The 20,815-nt window shown below is 41.0% G+C and overlaps 9 protein-coding genes across 9 annotated transcripts; 7 read left to right on the top strand and 2 right to left on the bottom strand. All coding sequences in view use genetic code 12, as the record gives it.

The window, feature by feature from the left end:
• Window positions 1-995: 995 nt before the first annotated feature.
• SRP1 (Importin alpha subunit (Karyopherin alpha subunit) (Serine-rich RNA polymerase I suppressor protein)) lies at window positions 996-3,065 on the bottom strand. The gene has a single exon (XM_001384980.1). It carries the CDS (start codon window positions 2,963-2,965, stop codon window positions 1,331-1,333), a length of 1,635 nt encoding a protein of 544 aa, XP_001385017.2. The 5' UTR covers window positions 2,966-3,065; the 3' UTR covers window positions 996-1,330.
• Window positions 3,066-3,254: 189 nt separating this feature from the next.
• PICST_89517 (predicted protein) lies at window positions 3,255-4,208 on the top strand. The gene has a single exon (XM_001385296.1). The coding sequence runs from the start codon at window positions 3,271-3,273 to the stop codon at window positions 4,060-4,062; it is 792 nt and encodes a 263-aa protein (XP_001385333.2). The 5' UTR covers window positions 3,255-3,270; the 3' UTR covers window positions 4,063-4,208.
• A 351-nt stretch (window positions 4,209-4,559) lies between these two features.
• MDR6 (multidrug-resistance transporter) lies at window positions 4,560-6,137 on the top strand (the record flags this gene model as incomplete). The annotated part of the gene is made up of 1 exon (XM_001385295.1): window positions 4,560-6,137. A coding segment is annotated over one exon (1,578 nt), but the record flags the coding sequence as incomplete, so codon positions are not given.
• An 812-nt stretch (window positions 6,138-6,949) lies between these two features.
• Window positions 6,950-8,104, top strand: PICST_60443 (predicted protein; the record flags this gene model as incomplete). Its single annotated transcript, XM_001385294.1, has 3 exons — window positions 6,950-7,184; window positions 7,251-7,947; window positions 7,984-8,104. Coding segments are annotated over 3 exons (1,053 nt in total), but the record flags the coding sequence as incomplete, so codon positions are not given.
• A 737-nt stretch (window positions 8,105-8,841) lies between these two features.
• Window positions 8,842-9,597, top strand: CHM1 (conserved hypothetical membrane protein; the record flags this gene model as incomplete). Its single annotated transcript, XM_001385293.1, has 1 exon — window positions 8,842-9,597. The coding sequence occupies one exon, from the start codon at window positions 8,842-8,844 to the stop codon at window positions 9,595-9,597; it is 756 nt and encodes a 251-aa protein (XP_001385330.2).
• Window positions 9,598-10,471: 874 nt separating this feature from the next.
• Window positions 10,472-10,960, bottom strand: PICST_60871 (predicted protein; the record flags this gene model as incomplete). Its single annotated transcript, XM_001384979.1, has 2 exons — window positions 10,472-10,733; window positions 10,767-10,960. Coding segments are annotated over 2 exons (456 nt in total), but the record flags the coding sequence as incomplete, so codon positions are not given.
• Window positions 10,961-11,484: 524 nt separating this feature from the next.
• PICST_89472 (mitochondrial 54S ribosomal protein YmL38/YmL34) lies at window positions 11,485-11,963 on the top strand. Its single transcript, XM_001385292.1, has one exon. It carries the CDS (start codon window positions 11,490-11,492, stop codon window positions 11,886-11,888), a length of 399 nt encoding a protein of 132 aa, XP_001385329.1. The 5' UTR covers window positions 11,485-11,489; the 3' UTR covers window positions 11,889-11,963.
• A 1,046-nt stretch (window positions 11,964-13,009) lies between these two features.
• THS1 (threonyl-tRNA synthetase) lies at window positions 13,010-15,513 on the top strand. The gene has a single exon (XM_001385291.1). It carries the CDS (start codon window positions 13,032-13,034, stop codon window positions 15,222-15,224), a length of 2,193 nt encoding a protein of 730 aa, XP_001385328.2. The 5' UTR covers window positions 13,010-13,031; the 3' UTR covers window positions 15,225-15,513.
• Window positions 15,514-15,597: 84 nt separating this feature from the next.
• Window positions 15,598-17,493, top strand: PICST_60976 (predicted protein; the record flags this gene model as incomplete). Its single annotated transcript, XM_001385290.1, is given in 3 exon segments — window positions 15,598-17,122; window positions 17,136-17,175; window positions 17,223-17,493. 3 exon segments carry the CDS (start codon window positions 15,598-15,600, stop codon window positions 17,491-17,493), a joined length of 1,836 nt encoding a protein of 611 aa, XP_001385327.2.
• Window positions 17,494-20,815: the final 3,322 nt, after the last annotated feature.

Here is a 20,815-nt window from a genome sequence, read left to right as displayed (position 1 = left end):
TCTTCAATTTTTGTATCTGCTAATGTCGCACTGTTTATTGTTGATGAGTGATTTTTCAAGAGTTGTGGAAATTAGCATGAGAGGGATTTTATCCCGATGAAGGTTATCTGCAGGTAGATTTGCTTTTTTCTGCTTGCATCAGCGATGAACCAGTGATATATTATTGGTAGATGAAGCGTGGTTATGATGCTGTATCTGAGCATCTTCATGCTTTGAAGACAGGAACATGATGACAGCTTTGCGATGTAGTTGGCTTTCGATGTTGCCATTATCTATTCTTAACATTTCCCAATCACTTGCTGGCCAGTCGCTCCCAGTCCCCATGGGCAAAGATGTCGCATCCAATTTGAGATAGCCAGCGCAATGTCGCACACCACGATTACTACTTTTGTTAGCAATATAGCCCGTTCGGGTAACTCGGCCATAATCTAAACTACCGGCTCGCACCCAATATCAAAATTAATATATTGCAGTATGGATGTTATCACCACGGGATATTCGGTGTCAAAACGGCTCGGTGTAATTGTCTGGAATGCTAGTCTACGTTTGGTAGAGGCACACTGGGCCGAAGGCTTATCCCTGCTGTGTCATCTGGTTAGCAGAAAATTGGATTATGTCAGAAGCTCAGTATTGGGTGAGAATGGAGGAAAATCGTGATGTCATACATGTGGGAGACCTAGTCACTGGTCGCATTCTAAATGTCGAAAGTCGATGTATAAGTTATTCAACATTACTATGTAAGCTAGGGATGTAGCATGTGTAACTTACTTGATTGAGTTGAAAGTCAATCACGCCACCCCTTTGGAAATTGCTTTTGAACTTTGTCAAGTATTGATGTCAATTCCAATCGCTCTTGAGAATTTATTAGTCTCTCTCAAAACAACAGCAAAAAAGTATTGTAGAGTATCATAGAAGTAGAGTATTTTAACAAAAGCATTTAGCAGAATTGGGTACACAATTTGCTAGAATTGAGAAGTTGATTGTTTATGCTACGGTTTATTATAGAGAATATGTTGTTTCACTTGCGAGATATACATAAACTATGTTCTCCTTGGCTGTGGAAGCCTCTTACCGAATCTTAGAGAATTAGGCATTAGACGATAAACTTGCTATATATGGAAGAGGGCTAGAGACAGTATATATAAGATGAGATGATAGAGATCATGAGACAAGCAAGAGCCAGAAGCTGACTCCGGCTTATGTAAGTTATGGTTTGTTTCGTAATCTATGAATATGAATCGTATATCAATGTTTGTTGGACTTCTTTCGAACAAATATAGATTTACATCAATTCAAAATCTCGACTTCATTTCAATTTCTATATTTCAGATTAGAATTGGAAGTTTTGCTGTTGGCTTGGATCAACGCCGAAACCAAATGAATCCCCGTAGGTCTGAGGGGCTACGCCTTCGTCATCTATTTGGTCATCTTCGTCAGAGAAGTACTTTTCGATGATATGGTAAGCCTTTTGGTAGATCTTTTCGTTTTGGTTGGTCTGACACTCGAAGATTTTTTCCATACCACCAGCTTCTTCAATGTACAAAGCGTTTTCATTGACCTGTGTATTGAGGGCTTCCTTGTCCATTTCACCCATCTTAAGGATGTTGTCCAAAGAGTCCAACGTGACTTCAATTATTTTGGAGTCAGCCACGCTCAACAAGTCACACAAAGGCTTGATACAGCCTTGGTTAACCAAGTAGCGGATCTGGTCTGGCTTGGTCAAACCACCCGAAGAAGCGTTGGAAATGGCCCAACAGGCTTCCTTTTTGGTCTTGTAATCACCGTGCTGTAACAATCTGATGATTTGTGGAATGAGGTTAGCGTCAATAACCGCCTGAATTTGATCCGTGTTACCTGCTGTGATATTGGAGATGGTCCAACAGGCTTCCTTACGAATGGTTTCCTTAGGCGAGTTCAACAACGGAGCCAATGCCCGCAATGCGCCAGCGTTTATGACGATCTGAGTCTGGAAGTCTGTACCGGTGACGATGTTACCAATAGCTCTCAAAGCTGGGGTCTGGACCAAAGTCGATTCGTGGCCCAACAACTCGACAAGACGATGAGGGATACGGGCATCAACAACAGCCTGTATAGCCTCGGAAGTACCATCAGACAAGTAAGAAACAGCCCAGCAGGCATCAACCAAAGTCTCTGAGTCTACAGAGTAGATCAATTTGGCCAAAGTGGGAATGGCCAGTTGAACGATGTTCCAGTCTGGCTGGGGGTTCTTGCCTCTACACAAGTTAGACAATGTCCACGTAGCTGTTCTGATCAACGACATCTTTGTGCTGTTGAAGAGCGACAAAACAGGCTCCATGGCGTTGCATTCCAAGACATAGTCTCTGTTTTCGGTGGAGTCACCAGCAACATTTCCTAAAGCCCAGATGGCCTGTTCCTTGACCTCAAGCGATTGCGAGTACAACAAGTGAACGAATAGAGGAACGGCGTTGGCATCAACAACGACACGGGTCTGCTCAGAATTACCTGAAGCGATGTTGGTCAAAGCCCATGCCGCTTCCAACTGCAACATATCGGGATGTTCGTTCTTCATGAACTCCACCAAAGTGGGGATCACGCCGGACTGGATCACGAGATCGATAGGTGGATTGTGTTCACGCGATAAGATCTGGCGGAATTTGACGGTAGCAGCGAGTTGATTATCGAAGTCGGCAGCCTGGATCATTTCAATCATCTTGGGGAGGTCCTGTTGCAACTTCGAGTAGAACTGGGTCTCGTCATTGGAAACCTGGGTACTGTACTCGTCTTCATCTTCAGAATCATCGGCAGCATTTTCATTATGGAAGTTTCTTCTCTTCAGCAATACTTCTTCTCTCTTCTGCTTTCTCAAGTCCACTTGATGCGTTTCTCTTCTTCTTCTCAACTCATCGCTCTGGAAACGACCCTTGTTCTTGAAGTTGGTACGACGGTACTCGGGCACAAAACGGTTAGTGGCATCTGCGTCCATGGTTGACTGTGATTGGCTGGATGTATGAAATGTTTACAATTAAGGTGATGAAGTTAACGGATAATGATAACGAGAAAGGGCAAGTCTCAGCTGCGGAATCCTGGTGATGAAGAGCCAATGACGCCTTCTGTTGATAATGGCAATGGAATTTGATCAATATTCTCACCACAAGAAAAAAGTTTTTGTGCCACATCGTCTTGTTGCGGCTGTATACCAGACTGTTAACTATGTAATGTTAAACTGGTTATATGTATGTAAATTAGCTATCTAGTAAACTACCTTATAATTCAGTTACTTACACACCAATGTTTTCTGTTTCACGGAGAGTCGTTACTGTTTGTGCTTCTGTACGAAGTACCGCTGCCTTCTCACTGGCTTCCGCAGCTCACCTTAAACATAAAGCCAACTTCAAGTCGTCAGACTCCACCATAGAAACCGACGAGATCATCTCCGAAAACAATCCCTGGTCGCCAACACTTTACAACGACGTCGTATATGTGCACAAGCCCAATTCTTTAAGGAGCACTGCACTTCCGGACAACTACCGCTTGTCTTATCTGGCTCTTTATGAGGCTCCAGGTGGAAAACACGTAGGGATGCTCAAACGTTTGACTTTGAGTTTTGCTGTTTTGGGAATTTACGGCGCCAAATTGTTCTACGAATCGACCCAGTTCGAAGATATTTATGCACTTGGGACTTTGGTTGGTACGTTTATGCCTGCCGCTATTGTCCAATACAAGACAAGAGACTATGTCACGAGAATCTTTAGACTCTACGACAAAGAAAAGCCCCAAACCTTAGAAAACTTAGTAGGTGATGAAAAATTGATTTGTGAAAAGTTGAATTTTACCGGCAGCAGAACCGTCAACGAGCTCTTGCATGTTTCTGGCAACAAGCTGTTACTGTTGCTGAAACAAGCGAGGTTCCCTCTTTTGGCACCGTACTCTACCTGGGAAGAAATAGACCCAGAATCCAATAAAAAAAGGCACTACTTCGTCGTGGACAATCTCGGAGGTTTGAAGATGGATAGAATATGGGGAATAATAGAAAAAAATTCGGGTGTCAACAACGGCCGTTTCATAGATGAATCTAAGTAAACTGTGCATACCTTGTAAATAGACCATCACTCTTGCATCTCTGCTCAAAAGAAATTCTACAGAGATATTCTTGTAGTATTACTACAATATCTACTGAAGTCATTAGTAGCATTTAATATGCACATTATTATATATACTTCTTTCAGAGAAACTTTTCATCGCGTTTATGATATCCTCTTATTTCCTCTGAAAGTCAATTTCTACAACACATTTATAATTCCCTGAAACCATAGTTGGGCTGAAATCTCGAATGAATTACTTCTCCAATTTCTCCATTGTAATGAATACATTTTTTGACATATGTCAAGTTTTTCGGTGTTTAGGGGGTTTACGAGGATTTAGCAGGACTTCATACACAGATGTCCGTCTACTCGATTCATATAAAATCAAGCCGATTCTCTCCAAATCTTCAATTAATAGAAAACGGACTAAGATGTACTAAGATGACGAAACTAGAAGACTCAGAGAAAAGTATCCCTGTTAGTGTAGAAAATGGCAAGGAGGAAGTATTTGAAGAAAGTAATGCCGGAGATGGAACAAGACGAGAGGACCAATATCTCCATGGATACAGACTAGCTCTATGTGTGGTTGCACTTTTGCTCAGTTTGTTCATTATGTCTATAAGCCAGACAATCATTCTCATAATTCTTACCGAAGTCGGTAACAAATTTGACGGGGTCGGCAAAATCAACTGGATCACTTCGGGATATCTTTTGGCAATAGCTGTGCTAACGCAAACATGGGGCAAACTCTCAATTCTTATTGGTAGAAAGTTGACATTGAGCATATCGTTGATATTTTTTGAAGCAGGTACTCTACTTTGTGCTTTATCCAACAGCATGGATATGTTGATTGGTGGAAGGGTATTGGCTGGTGTAGGTGCTGGAGGAATCCAGGCTTCTGTGTTTGTCGTATTGAGTGAAGTACTTCCTATCCAATATCGTACCTACGGGATGATGTTAATGTCTATGACAGGTACAACAGCTTCAATTATTGGTCCCTTGATAGGAGGGGCGCTTTCAAGAGTTAGTTGGAGATGGTGCTTCTATTTCAATATCCCTATTGGAGGAGCAGCTTTTGTATACTTGCAACTTTTCTTCAATCCGCCAAAGCCAAAAGGGAAGTTATTGAAAAAGTTGAAGTTGTTGGATTACGTAGGAACATTACTTGTTTGCGGTGCCGCAGTATTGATTCTACTTGGGCTCAGTTTTGGGTCCAACCAAGAATTTGATTGGAAATCTGCTCCCGTTATTGTCTGCTTGACCGTAGGGGGTCTCCTACTTATTGCGTTCTTGATTTGGAACTTCAATTACTCAAAATATCCACTAATTCCGGTTGATGTGGCTAAATCATGGCAAGTGGAAGCTTCGGTTTTGACAGGATGTGCCATGTTTGGCTACTTTTTCTCTAACCAGATTTATATTTCAGTCTACTTTCAGGTTATACACGGCTGGAATGCTTGGGAATCTGGACTTCATCTCTTGCCGTTGATTATTTCCTCTGTGATAAGTTCAATCGGAGGATCACTACTTATCCAGAAGACCAAATTTATCAAGCCATTTTCTATATTTGCAGCCGCTTGTGGACTCGTGGGAAATTCCATCTTGTATTTGTTGGATGTGGACTCGAATTTAGCAAAGATTATTGGTTTGCTTATTTTACCTGGCTTATCTACGGGTATGCAAGTCCAGTCGACAGTTATGCTTGTTCAAGTTTCTGCTCCCAAGACTGCTGGAAGTACAATTATGGCTACTACATACTACAACTTCCTTAGGACACTTTGTGGGGCTGTCGCTGCTGATTTGGCTACGCTTACGTACAATGAATCGCTCAAAAGTAAATTGACACATGCCCTAAGTAATATCACTGATCCTGCCTTGGCTCAGGAACTCAGTTCTATAGAGTTGTCGGAAATTTTGTCTAACACCACGATTCTCAATCAATTATCTCTGGCTGCGCAGTACTTCATCAAAAACGAGATTATGGGTGCAATCAGAAATGTTTTCCACGTAAGTGCTGGATTCGGAGGGTTATGCTTGATAGCTTCATGCTTTCAGGTTAACCACCGGTTGCCTACTAAGAGTAAAGGAGTTGAGAATGATGAAACTATAAAAGTGGACAAAGAAACATCCTCCTGAAAACTGGAAAATAGCAGAACTCAAGAAATGAAACGTCGCAAGACAGTTGCTTCGAAAAAATTATAAAATGAAGGGGGTGAGATGAGGAGGTCCAGAACAAAAATCCAGAAAAGAGATTCTTTATCAGAGTCGACTCTGATACCATATTAATATTCCATTCATGTGGACACTAACGAAAACAGCGTAATTTGCATCATTTATAGACACCAACAAAATAATAACATTTGCATATATAGAACGCTTGGTACTTCCAGCGATAAAGAAATGAAGATTGTATACAGGCCCGGGGAATGCAACCTTGTACGGCTTTTCCTTAGGAGCCGCTGAGGCAAGAAGCCCGTGCTTTTTGGCCAAGCTTCCAGAACAATGTAACAGATAAAGCCCATAGGAGTTATTAGTTTTCACGTAGGTCTTCAACTTAACATTATTTTGTTTTTCAACTGTTATTTGCTATCACTGTTGAGATGGTTGGCGTTCACAAGGGACCCTTGGGATATTATAACCCTACCCTTCCTAATAGATACACTCAAGGCAGAAGTAGCCACGAAGTCAAAGATGATGGAGTCAATGTCAAAGTGGACGAAACCAAGAACAACGATAACGAAGAAGAAAATTTGAAAGAAAACCTGAAAGACGGACCGAAAGGAAAAGACGAAGACAGCTCGGAAAATGAAAACAACAGCGATCAATTTAATGTTAATGATAGCGAAGGCGAACTCAAAGAGAGACGCAAATCGGTTCCTCTCATTGAAATTGAAGATGAAACTGAACATAATACCAAGTTGAATGCTCTCTTATATCATCAGAGCGAAGATACGATTGATTTATATAAACAGCAGAACAACTCTGCTGATCTTTTAGGTAGACTATATTATGACGATTATGATTCAGACTCCATCAAATCACCACTAGTTTCTGGAAGTGTAACACCCACGTTATCGCCTGTAATAGCCCCTATTCCATTGGACTTCCAGTCGCTTCCCAGTTTATTATTACCTACTGCTTCACAATCTTCATTAAATACTAGAGCTTCTACGCCCACCAAACCAGGGCGACCCAATTTGAACCGGTTGCAGTCTTTTGAACGTGGAGTTTCGTTCGACACTTCGAGGAATGAGCATCGAAAGTCGCTCATCTTCAAACTTAAACATCCGCAGTACAGATTCAGGAGGAATAACAAGACATTCTTAACTGGTTTCAACAACGATACTGAATCATTGAGGGCTATCGAGTGGCTCTTCGAAGAAATGGTAATTAATGGTGATTCAATTGTAGTACTCCAGGTTTTAGATGAGAAAACCCACCATGCTGTTGACATGGAACGGGCTAACAGAGCACTCGCCAAGATCGATGCCATCAACAGCAGATTGAAGAAAGTATCACTTGTGTACGAAGTAGTGATCGGGAAGCCACAGAAGCTCTTGAAGAAGGCTATCGACGAATATAGACCTGCTATGATGTGCATAGGAACGCATCATTATGATGGTAAGGAGACAAATCATCGGTCATTTTTGTCGAAGCAGTCGTTTTCCAAACATTTTTTAGAATGTGCGTTAGTTCCTGTCATTATTGTCAAGCCTTCGTACCACCATATCGAAGAATTAGAGAGTCCTATTTTGAATCCTCAATACTTCCAGAAGTGGATTGCTGACATCGACATCAGTGGAACGTATACCAAAAAGAGAACCAAGCCTAGCATCATAAGCCCCACTAATTCTAGAAACAGTTCCTACACTAACTTGGCTGGGTTGAACAGAGGCCCAACTAACCAGGCATTTAGAAGAGATGAAGAGAGAGGCAGAAACAGTGGTTCTGCATCCCCATCTGTGTCAGACTCTGAGCGATCGAGATCAAGGTCAACTTCCAAATCCAGAGGCTTTAGAGGGTTTTTCAGTCACCACTAGGTGTAGAAGCTGAGAAATAGAAATGGAAATTGATAGAAGGGTTGGAACAGATTCCTTATATATAGGTAAGAATAACAGAATGAACAGATACGATACAGATGAACTGAATGACCAGAGAAGATTTGAAAACTTTGAAAGATTAAAGCCGCAAGGAACACTAGTAATCTTATACAAAGATTTTATTGATATAAAATGAAACACTTTGAGACTAAGCTGGTATGGAAATAAACTCAATCGCTTTATACATAGTATCATTATTTAAACTCCAGAAAAGGGCAACACTGATTAGACGCATCTGCGGTTACCATTTCATTCTTCATAGCCACTAATTGTACTATTATACACTCCAAATCATCCCATATACTTTGGATGACATGGTAACGCTTTGGTTGGCACACATAGTTAGACATATAGAGCCTTAAAATTCACCAGAGAACATTCACACCCAATGTATTTAGGGGTAGATTTTGCATCTTACTCTCAATCATTCTCATACAAAATCTCACTTTCTCACTAAGGAGTATACAGGCATTCTTATCTAATATATTTTTTTCAGGGGCTGTATCCTTTTGATATTCTCCTGCTACTGCTTGCTTGTACAGTTCTCTGGTGATCCAGTTGAAGTATTTTCCAGGGTTGAATTGATCGTGAGATTTTCACTTTTTCATTCCAAAGACAGTCTGTTCTTTTGATATTTCTTTTTTTTAGTTGTAACTCTTAACATAACTTCTCTTGTAATGTCGTCGTCACCTTCACCATCTCCAACTCCGTCTAGACGTGTTGTTGGCAACAAAGTGATTTTAACTATCGATTTGGTGTCCTTAGTGATTGGGCTCTATGGCATGCAGACCAACATCTTGACCATCGAGCTTCCAGACCATTTGGCTGAAGCTGGCCACTGGCAGTTTCTCACCAACCTTTCGCTTGTATACTCGCTCTTCGTGTTTCTCATCGGGTTTGTAGCCCACTTAACCAAGTCCGAATTGTTGTTCGACTTCAAGAACAATATTCATCCCATGGGTCTTGCACTCGAAAGCATCGTCACAATGATCTACTGGCCCCTTCGTCTCTTTTTCCTCCACCTACTAGTAGGAGAGCCCTCAAAGTTCAAACTTCCCTTATCAACAGACTTGTCGATTCATTTGATGCCCGTGGTGTCTTTGCTCATCGACTACTTTGTATTCATGCCTCGGTGGACCATCAAAACTACCACAGCTCTCGGGCTTGTTTTGTCGTTGACTCTGGGCTACTGGTTCTTGCTCAAGAACCTCATCGACGTCACAAAGGGAGCAAGATACCCCTACGCCTTCTTGGATGTCGACTCGGATGAAAAGAGAATGGTGGTATTTGCCATGGTGGCTCTTGTAGCATTCGCGCAGTTCTTGATAATGCGCAAATTATACGACGTAGTGGTAGTCTACAATGAGAAGCTCGACGACAAGATCGACATGGAACTCGATTCGTTCGAGAGGAAATCGAAGAAGATCGACTAGGTTGTGGCGTGGTCTTAAATAGATTTGATTTATTATTTTTGTGCTTCGTCTAGTTATATATCTATAGAGGTTTATTGTGCAGTTGAAATATTTCTAATCAAGAATGCTGCTCTTGGCCCATTCCAACAAGTAGTTGATGGTACTACGAGCTATGAGAGATACGAACCATACCAGTCTATCCGCAAGTCCGAGACCATTCAAAAACGGATAAGGGTACCTCAGTTGAGGATCTGTATGCACAAGGTACTCAATCCAGGCCCAATAACCTAGCATGGATACAACAGAAAGAAGAAATGACTGGCCAAAGGAGATGAGCGGCTTCCTGTAAAATAGCAATAGGACCAAGTAAGGCAAAAAGTGGATCTTGAGATCAAGCAGAAGAGAAACATCAAAGGAGTCTGAATTTAACATCTCGGGAAACAAGATTATCAAGGTCCAGTAGGTGACGGTAACCACAAACTCGAGATTTCCACAAAGATGATGGAAATATATTAAAAATGTAGAATTAAACTGTATCACATCCAATACAACATATACTGTCGTGGCTATCAAACTCAAGTTTGTCAAGAATTGCCAGTTTCCTCCATGCTCCAAATGCGGGGGAACAGGAAGAGTCATCGTCTCGTATATTCCCAGGACTAGAACAGCTATGACAGCTACTTTCACAGCAGTGATGACAGCTTTTGGCATTATCACTCTACCTATTTTTATAGCGTTCACTATCTTGAAGACTGAAATATTGGATCCACAGCTTTCAGTTGCAATGAATTCAAAAGTACGATTGTTAAGTTTTAGAACAGCCATACCGCAATATATAAATAGAAGATTACGATAACACAGAACTTACAGAGCCGATGTACTCATACCGCCAATTTCATCGATTCTCAAGTCTATTTCCCTTTCTAAGACTGTTCAAGCTGCTGTTAACGATGTGGCGGAACCGCAGACTTCCAATGGGATTTCCACCGTACCATCGAGTTACTATCACAAGAACATTGTAGATATTGTTATTAACTAAAACCTGCTCCAAGAGCCTTGAACCGGCTCCTTTCTCTCCATTATCCTTATAACCCTGCTGTACATTAGTAAACCTGGTAGTGCCAGAACACATGCTGGTAGACCTATTCCAAAAGGAACTTCTATTTTTATCTTGTATCGAATATTCAGACTTGGGTATTGGCTCAGACTCTGGGATACCAGTTCTCCAAGCTATTATATGAGGATGGCTCGCGTTTTTGACTATACTTTTATGTTGGAATACAAATTGGTCAAGGGCTGGTGTCACCTCACTGGGATCGTTTATCTGTACATGTCTTGCTTGGAAACGAGACTTCCTATCAGTGATAATTTCGGACTCATTCCATTCTCTGATAGTACTTAGAGATCGACGATATTTCAACCTTTTTGAGAAATTAATATTCCATAGCAGCACTTTCCCTATATACATCGTAAAGATCAAGATGCATGTAGTAATATCCTGATTGTAGAATAGAGGTGTAATAGAATAAGTTGTTTGAGAATTGAAAGTATAATGATGATAGTTTAGATCTATATAAGAATCTTGCAATCCTGTATGGTTGCCTCTAAATGCAACTCAAAAGCTAAACCAGTAGATGCAAAAAGTTTCCAATTAGAACAGACCCAAGTGTCTACAAAATCAGGATGAATTCAATATCTTTCCACTATAGTTCTGAGTCAGTAACATGTTGGCTCAAAATCAAAGATATGTCAATGTGACTATAGCCCTTTAAGCATATAGATGCATACATAAAGTTCGAGTTCTATGTATGGAGTGAATATCCTGCACATTACCAAAATAATCAATGATATAAAACAAAATTTTCAGATTCTGAAGTGAACGTGAACATGATCTTGTTTCGACACCAGCAACAATGATCTACTTGAAATCGCTTTTGAACGTCATCGACAACTCCGGAGCCCAAGTTGTGGAATGTATTAAAGTGTTGCGTCACGGGCCATTGAATTTTGCCAAGGTCGGAGATGAAATAACAGTAGTAGTCAAGAAGGCCAGACCCTTACAAGCAGAAATCACCGGCCAATCAGCCAACAACAGAGTGAAAAGAAGAGATATTTGTCGTGCCATAGTGGTAAGAACCAAAGCTCCATTCAGAAGACCCGACGGTTCTGTAGTCAGATTTGATGATAATGCATGTGTCTTGGTCAACAAGAGTGGTGAGCCTTTGGGAACAAGAATCTCGTCTGTTGTAGCCAAGGAGTTAAGAGACTTGCAGTACAACAAGATCGTGTCGTTGGCTCCAAAGACGTTTTAGAGACTTGGATATGATAGCCCCACTACGAACTTCATTTCTTGTATATACATTTTAATATATGAAACATTAATGTCATTATTTAGATATAGTGTTCTGTAGGTATGGTTCTTTCACGTCTCTGCGGTATGGCTTGTGTCGTTTAATTTTGTCCTCATCATAGGAGGCTGTATATCTTCGAGTATATAGCTTCAGTTACTGTATTTCTTCCGTTACTGTATCTTTCTATTGACGTATCCTGGGCTCTAGCCCAAACGAATCAACAACTGCCTCTACCAGCAAGAGCATATTTTTAAGATTGTTCTTATTCGTCTCATTGTATGGAGCAATCTCACTGAGAATGCTAATGCTGTCAACTAGTTCATCGACACATGTCTGGATCAGTGGTGCCAAATTGGTGATGTTCCGTAAAACATCTGTCTGTTTGGCAATTGAAGCTAGTGAATCTTGCGAGTTGTTTTTTAATATTCCGAAAATGTCCTTGTTTCTTCCATTGTGAGTTTCTTTAGGATCTTTCAACGAAGTCAGTTTCTGTTCTATATTTGAATTTGAATTTGAATTTGTATTGGAACGTGTTACATGTCTATTCCCAGATGCCACTTGTAACAACTGAGCCAATTGGGTTCTCATTTTCACAAATACATCCTTCAGGTCGTCGTCTATGTAATTTTGCCTTGTAACAGCGTACCGCAGCGAGATATTAGCCAAGGATTCAGTTTTACTCTCAATCAATGTCTCAGTAGCAGCAAAATGACATTTGAGCTCAGATATCTGAGCCCAGATCGGTCCATACCGTCTGGAGTCGTCCACATGAGCTTCTGACACCATTGTATAGTTACACTTCCGAAAAATGATGTATATATTTGCCTTTCTATGCTATTGTCTAAGTCTAACAGCAAGTGGAAATCCTGCTATGAATGATCTATAGTAATAAACATATTGGTGCGTAATACGAGACACAGTAGCGTAACTGGGAGCACTAATAAAACCGAAATTGTCGCGGTGAGTCAAAAATTTTTTGGGTGCTCGTCTCGCTCTGCGAATTCCTACATGGTTTACTGTCAGCTTATCAAACAGCGTGTTTGTTCAGAAGATGTATTTTTCATCTTTTGCAAGACACCCAACACCAACTAAGTCACCTGAAAAATGGCCGTTGAAGACATCAAGGAAGGAGTCCAGAACTTGACTGTGGCTCATGATCAAGCCCAGAAGGCCGAAAAAGTTCTGAAGCCTAAGAAGGAAAAGAAACAGGCTACCTCATCGAAGAATCCATTATTGTTGGACCCCCAGCCAGAATTCATTGAAGAGCGTATTAAGTTGTTTGACGAATTGAAGGCCAAGTACGATGAAGAGATCAAGAACAAGGAGCGTAAACCTATCAAGATCACGTTGAAGGACGGCACTGTTAAGGAAGGTGTAGCCTACGACACTACACCTTTGGACATTGCTACCTCCATCGGAAAGTCCTTTTTGGAAAGACAGGTAATTGCCAAAATCAACGGCTCTCAATTGTGGGATTTACCAAGACCTTTGGAAGATGATGTCACTCTCGATTTTTTGGACTTTGACCATCCTGAAGGTAAGGCTGTTTTCTGGCACTCTTCTGCCCATATATTGGGTGAAGCCTGTGAATGCCACTACGGTTCCCACTTATCCCACGGTCCTCCTACTGAAGATGGATTCTTTTACGACATGTCCATCAACGGAGGGGAGACCTCGGTATCGCAGTCGGATTTTTCAAACTTGGAACAGGTTGCTACCAAGGCTATAAAGGAAAAGCAAAAGTTTGAAAGATTAGAAATGTCCAAGGAAGATTTGTTGAAGATGTTCCACTACAACAAGTACAAGGTCAAGTTTATTTCCGACAAAATCCCAGACGGAACTTCTACCACTGTGTACAGATGTGGACCATTGATCGACTTGTGTGTCGGCCCTCATATTCCTCACTCGGGCAGAATCAAGGCTTTCAAAGTGTTGAAGAATTCGTCGTCGTACTTCTTGGGTGATTCTGCCAACGACTCGTTGCAAAGAGTCTACGGTATCTCTTTCCCTGACAAGAAGTTAATGACCGACCATTTGAAGTTCTTGGCTGAAGCTGCTGAAAGAGACCACAGAAGGATTGGTAAGGAACAGGAATTGTTCTTCTTCAACGAAATGTCGCCTGGCTCCGCCTTCTGGTTGCCCCATGGTACCAGAATATACAATGCATTAGTTCAATTCATCAGAGATGAGTACCAGGTTAGAGGTTTTGATGAAGTCATCACTCCTAACATGTTTAACCACAAATTGTGGGAAACCTCGGGCCACTGGGGTAACTACAAGGAGAACATGTTCACCTTTGATGTTGAAAAGGAAACCTTTGGTTTGAAGCCAATGAACTGTCCTGGACACTGCGTGATTTTCAAGTCTCGTGAAAGGTCGTACCGTGAGTTGCCATGGCGTGTTGCTGATTTCGGTGTTCTCCACAGAAACGAATTTTCCGGTGCCTTGTCTGGATTAACCAGAGTCCGTCGTTTCCAACAGGATGATGCTCATATCTTCTGTACTACTGACCAGATCGGTAGCGAAATCAAAGGTGCCTTTGACTTCTTGAATAAGGTGTATGGTACTTTTGGTTTCCAGTTCAAGATGGAATTATCCACCAGACCGGAAAAATATGTTGGTGAGATCGAAACGTGGAACTCCGCCGAAAAGATGTTAGAAAAGTCCTTGAACGAGTTCAAGGGTGAAGGTGGTTGGGAATTGAACCCCGGTGATGGTGCCTTCTACGGTCCAAAGATCGATATCATGATTAGTGATGCATTAAATAGATGGTTCCAATGTGCCACCATCCAATTGGATTTCCAGTTGCCCAACCGTTTTGAGTTGGAATATAAGGCTGAAACTAACGACAAGGGTTCGTCCACCAGCAGACCTGTGATGATCCACAGAGCCATTTTGGGTTCGGTGGAAAGAATGACTGCCATCTTGATTGAACACTACAAGGGTAAGTGGCCATTCTGGTTGTCACCAAGACAGATCTTGATTGTTCCAGTTGGTCCAAAGTACTATGAATACGGTCAGAAGCTTCAGAAGGAGTTGAACGACAAGTACAGCTTCTACGCCGATGTCGATGTCTCCGGTAACACTTTGCCAAAGAAGATCAGAACTGGTCAACTCTACAAGTACAACTTCATTTTCATTGTCGGTGACGAAGAAGAGCAGAGTGCATCTGTCAACGTCAGAAACAGAGATATTCCAGAAGAACAAGGTAAGAATGCCATGGTTAAGTTTGACGAGGTTGTCAAGCAATTGGTTTCTTTAAGAGATGAGAAGAGGGATGACAACAAGTTGGTTTAGTCAATAGTATTGTTAGACAGCATAAATGTACATGAAATAATATACACTACAAAGACGAGAGTGTAGTGGTCCTATATACTTATGAAATTACTTCAAAATTTAATAGTTCTACAATCTTCTACAATGTGCTTATACAAACTATTCAGAATATGGTATGCTATTTGAGGCTGTGAATTCATTATCCTATTATCCCGAATAGATTCGTTCTTTTTAACAGAGTCGTGCGAAACAACGTATCTAGAGCTTATGTTTATGCTCCTGCACTTAATATAGACACCTAACAATATTCATAGTTAAGCAAGTAGATCAACACTAATTTTCCTACGAATATTCCAACCAGCAGAAGCTCTGTGGAACACCTACATATCTTAATATGGCTCTTGCGGAGACTATTAGTCGAAAAGTTCACAAGCTTGGGCTCATTCCCAAGTTCATCAGGCTCCTCCCTGTAATCTCTTTCACATTGGCATTAGGGTCTGTAGTCTGGCTCCTAGCACTTCCGTTAGATGGCAACTACCGTAATACTTACATCTCCGAGAACGCGCTTATGCCGTCACAAGTCAACTCGTATTTTCGGGAAAGCGAATGGAACTTCGTACGAGGTTACAGAGAAGAAATCAAGTTAATTGAGCATAGCTCTTTCAATGAAAAGAACAGTCTTGTGGAGAAGTGGCTTACAGATATTGGTTTGGTGACAGCGTATCACCAGAATGGCTCAGCCAATGACACCCTATATGCCATAATGCATGCTCCACGAGGTGACGATACAGAGGCTATGGTTTTGACTGTTCCGTGGGTCACTTCTGAAGGCGAATATAACGAAGGAGGCTTGGCTTTAGCAGCTGGTTTGGCCAGATACTTCAGCAAAATGTCCATTTGGTCCAAGAACATCATTTTTGTTTTCCCCCAAGACTCACATGCCGTGTTGCGCTCATGGGTAGAGGCTTATCACACGACTTTGGAGCAGACAGCTGGCTCAATCGATGCTGCTATCGTTTTAGAGTATGGCAAGAATGGTGATTACTTTGACTACTTTGAGATGTACTACGAAGGATTAAACGGACAATTGCCCAACTTGGATTTGCTTAATACCATATCTAACGTGGCATACCATGAGGGAATACACTGCGTAATTCAGAACACTCCATCGACAGAATTAGTCAGAAACGATTACTACTCTAGAACGAGAACTCTACTCAGAGGAATCTTGAATTTGACGTTGTCTGGTTTGAAGAGAGATGTTCCTGGTTGTGCAGCGTTTTCTGGCTGGCAGATCCAGGCTGTCACCATCAGAGCCAAGGGTACGCAAGGTCCTCATGATGTAACACAGTTTGGAAGAGTAGTCGATACTTCATTCAGATCCGTGAACAACTTGTTGGAGAAGTTTCACCAATCTTTCTTCTTTTATTTGATGTTGTCGACAAAGCATTTCGTGTCCATTGGAACATACTTGCCAGCTGCTGTTTTCATTGCCGTATCATTTGCATTTAGTGCACTCGGATGTCTTCTCAATAGTGGAGTTGAAGCTTCTTCTTTCTTCAATAACACTGGTTCGTTACTTTTCATTTTCACTGTCATAGAGTTAAGCAGTGGAGTTTTGGCCGCAGCTCTTCCATGGATCACTTTTGGTTCTCCAGCTGAATACCAGGACACTACAGTTGCGCAGATCTTGTTTGTTCTTTCGTTGCTTACATTTGGCCTTGCCTTTACTCCTTTGATAATGACCAAAACGAAAAAAGTCAAATTCAGCAAATCGATTACCTTTGGATTGATTTCTTTGTCGTTATTCTACATTTCGATGTTGATAACCACCCTCTTAATTGTCAACTTCTCATTGGCATTGACAGTAGGGCTCTTGAGTTTGCCATTGACCTTCATTCAGCCCATCATCAGCCAAAGTATTGACGAGAGAATCAAATCTAACGAAGTCCCCGCAAGTAGTGAGCAATCGGTTTCTAAAAAGGACCCTATTTCACAAGCCGTATCTACTGCTCACAGCAAAAGGGCTCAGGTGAAGGTCAGTTTGTGTTTGCTTGTTTCGAGTCCATGGTTTGTCGTTTTTTTGGCTGGAAGCTACTTGGACCCAGAAAATGGAATCCTGTTGATGAGAGGATTGTTGACGTCATTACATGAACTCCAATGTTGGACTTGGTACGTTGTCATTCTCGGATGGTTCCCCGCCTGGCTCACCATTGCGTTGAGTTGTGTTTTCGGCAACTTTGAAATCGACTATACGAGCTTTGTCAATCAGGAAAAGAAATCCATATAGATCTTGCAAACAAAGCCCGCCCCTCCATGGCACACTAAAAGTTCGCGTCATGTAAGTACTAGAGCATACTAATATACATATTTTAAACATAATACGTAACTTCTATTACCCCCTCCCGCCCTTACCCCATCTACTCTCTGTCAGTACGATCTCTATACATTGTTTACTCAGGTGATTGAGCTGCATTGACATGATCCGAGGCAATTTTGTCATTTTTCTGGCCGAGGAGGCTCGAGACTTTTTGTGGGGCAGTATCAGGTACCAGCCGCTGAAGCTTATCTATTAAAACAGGAACCTAGATATTGACGTTTGGACACATATTCATTAGGACAGGTAAAATTGTTGCCATACAAAGTTGGTTGTATTAGAGAGGGGCTTTATAGCCATATGCTTACTGTTGTTCAACCTTGAAATCGTGGAAATAGTCCACTTTTGACCCATCTAATCGGCAAAGACGACCGAAAAAACACTCAACTCCCCCTCACAATCAAGTGTTGCTTGTGGTTCTCGAAGAGGGGAGCATACCCCGAAGGGTTGAAGCTTGACGCTGTCTTCACCAATGCTCCCTACAATGTTGTAGCCACATAGAATTGCTTGTGGAGAAAAAGGGGATCGGTGGAATATCGGACTTCGACAAGGGATCGGCTCGGGAAAAGCTTTCTCACTACGCACAGATATAGTCATGATTTTTGTATTCTCAAATAGAGAAGTGAATCTCAAACTTGAATGAATGTAGAGTTCTGCTGTATCAACCATCTACATTTTATGGTGCTGCTAGTGTTTTCTAAACAAGACTCTCATAATTGGTATACCTTGAAAGACCACAGCAGCATTGAACAATAAATACACATTCAATCTATTTGTAGAATTCTTTTCACTCTTCTAAACGTACTCTCTTTTGAAATGCAGTAGATATTCTCGTGCCACAACAATGATGCTGTATCGTGGATTTACCTCTTTGTATCCTTTTCGAAGTCTTTTCTTGTGGTGCAATGGAATAGCAATCGAAAGACTATATATATATATCCATAAGATCTTAAACAACTATTGCCATCTCTCTAGTTCATACTCGTCAACATCGCTCATCTAACGATTTCAATCTGATGGTGTGATATCTGCCCATTCACGATTTGACAGGGACTGTCTTCGCAACTTTGGGATTCATAATATTTTTAAGTAGTTAATATGTGAGGTTAACGAAAGTCAGCTAAGAGACTGCTACTACATAGCAGCAAATTGACAAAGTAGTTATTTTACGAATTTGTTATTGTTCAATAATCCAACAATTGTTCTTCTCTAGAAGGAGTGATTATAGTTTCTACTAATATATCTAATAAGTTCCACAATTAATTGCGATCTGTCGGACACTCATTTTGCGGACCGAAAGGGTTGTCGTAGTCACAACTAAACAGAAAACATCCTCCGTTCTATACTACCACTAATTACTCTACTTGTTGTTATTGATAAAACCCAGAAATAACTTGATATGCATTTTCTTCATATAGTTGGCTTGTTACTTCCAATTTAACTCCGGAAAACTCATAGCAGTTGCCGTTCTAGGAAAGCAATTTTAAAAGATCATGAGAAATTATAGCCTCATAACGCGGAAGGATATATCAGCCCCCTGAAACTCCAGTTGTTTAAAAACAAACCAATTGTTGTCTTTGTTAAGCAGTCTTTGTTAGACGGCTTGCTATTTAAGGGACTTCCCTATTTAGAAAGTTAAATTGTTCGCATAAAACGAACTATTATCGTATAGTCTAGTTGTTTCAAAGGGAAAGGGTAAACTTAGTTAATTGTGAAAGTCAATGTGATAACAAACTTATTCCGTAAGTTAATTCTTAGACAAAACTTGGTTTGTTGCAAATTTGTGCATCTTGCGTAAAGTTAGGTCCCTTACACGCGAGAATGCCAAAGTGTCGGTAGTTTATTTATTATAGGAGAGGAAGGAATTCTGTTCCGCAGAACCCTGAAAACGTTGTCAATGTAAGGTACGCGAAAAATAGCCACTTGAATAACAAACGGAGGAAATTGTCAACATATTATACTTAGGTACCTGCCCCATTCTTGAAACCTAGAACTTACACAATGGACTACTTTGGGAACACTAACTCGTTTTAGGGAAATTCAAGAACTTCCAATAACGCCTTCATGCCATTTAATTGCAAGGGGCGCAGAAGAATACCATTTGCGAAATTCCATGCATTGTTCTTACACCAGGGGTCCCACTTAAATGGATTGTCCACTAGCGAACATCCTAATGGGCTCAGTTCCTTTGTTCACAAGATTGTCGGACATGCTCACACACGCCCTGCTGTTAAATGATTGTTCGTCTACAATTCGACAGAATCAAGCTGACGATAAGACTCGTCAGAATACTCCCCAATCTAAGTTCCAACAAGGAATGTAAGTTGAGGCTACAGTAACATTTTCAGGGGTACATAGCAATCGTCTGCAAACTTTCTTGATCTACATTTCGCTAATGACTGCTCTAGTTTCAATATTATAAGCATGGCTAATAGCTTAACCTAAGTCCAGAAAATCACAAATTTTTGTTCCTCCGACGTTTCAGACTCAATATAAGGGGAGTTACAATTTTCACAGTCTGGAGATAGAATGTAATTCTGAAATAGGCGTCTTTGACGATCCCGAAAGTCACGATGCCGTATGAAAGTTGATTAGCATTTAGAGTTAATGAAGTGTGCGTAAGAAAAAATAACCGAAAAAGAATAATTTAGACAGGAAGTGAGCCCCTGAAGGATTTTCATATGAAAACCCTTTTTCGCATTGTATGAGTTAGTAGACTCATGAACAAGCAGTTTGGAGACTTTGATTGTCATTGACAATAAGAAAGCCTTTAGTACATCAAGCTTCACTTGCCTAAACTGGAAGGTGTTTCTTTTTTGTCGATGTGCATGGCGATGTTTTTTGCTCTGGATTGAAATTCATGACATATAAATTCAGGGACGACATGCATTAAATCGAGACAAAGGCAGCACCGATTCCTGCGTCTTCGCTTTCTTGTTAAAGGCATTGTTAAGAACAATTTATAGCGATAGTAACATAGCATACAATTATTTATGTAACATGCACATACACATCCAGTCTATCTCCGTCTACCATAATTCAGATTCTTAGCAAATTAAACTGTTTAACGACCTCGTACATGTAGCTAGGCTCTTGGAAGCTATGTCCCCATCGCAACAGCTGGAAGTCCAATTGCCAGCGACTCCGAAACTTACATTTCACGGTTCACGGCTAGCAGCATTTTTTTTTCGAACATTCTTAATAGGGCAATCTTTGCATCTGTTGCAATGTCTAA

The sequence above is a fragment of the Scheffersomyces stipitis genome, chromosome 5 (genome assembly GCF_000209165.1).
Source record: "Scheffersomyces stipitis CBS 6054 chromosome 5, complete sequence".
Classification (NCBI taxonomy): Eukaryota; Fungi; Ascomycota; class Pichiomycetes; order Serinales; family Debaryomycetaceae; genus Scheffersomyces; species Scheffersomyces stipitis.
This window is presented reverse-complemented; position numbering and strand designations above follow the sequence as displayed.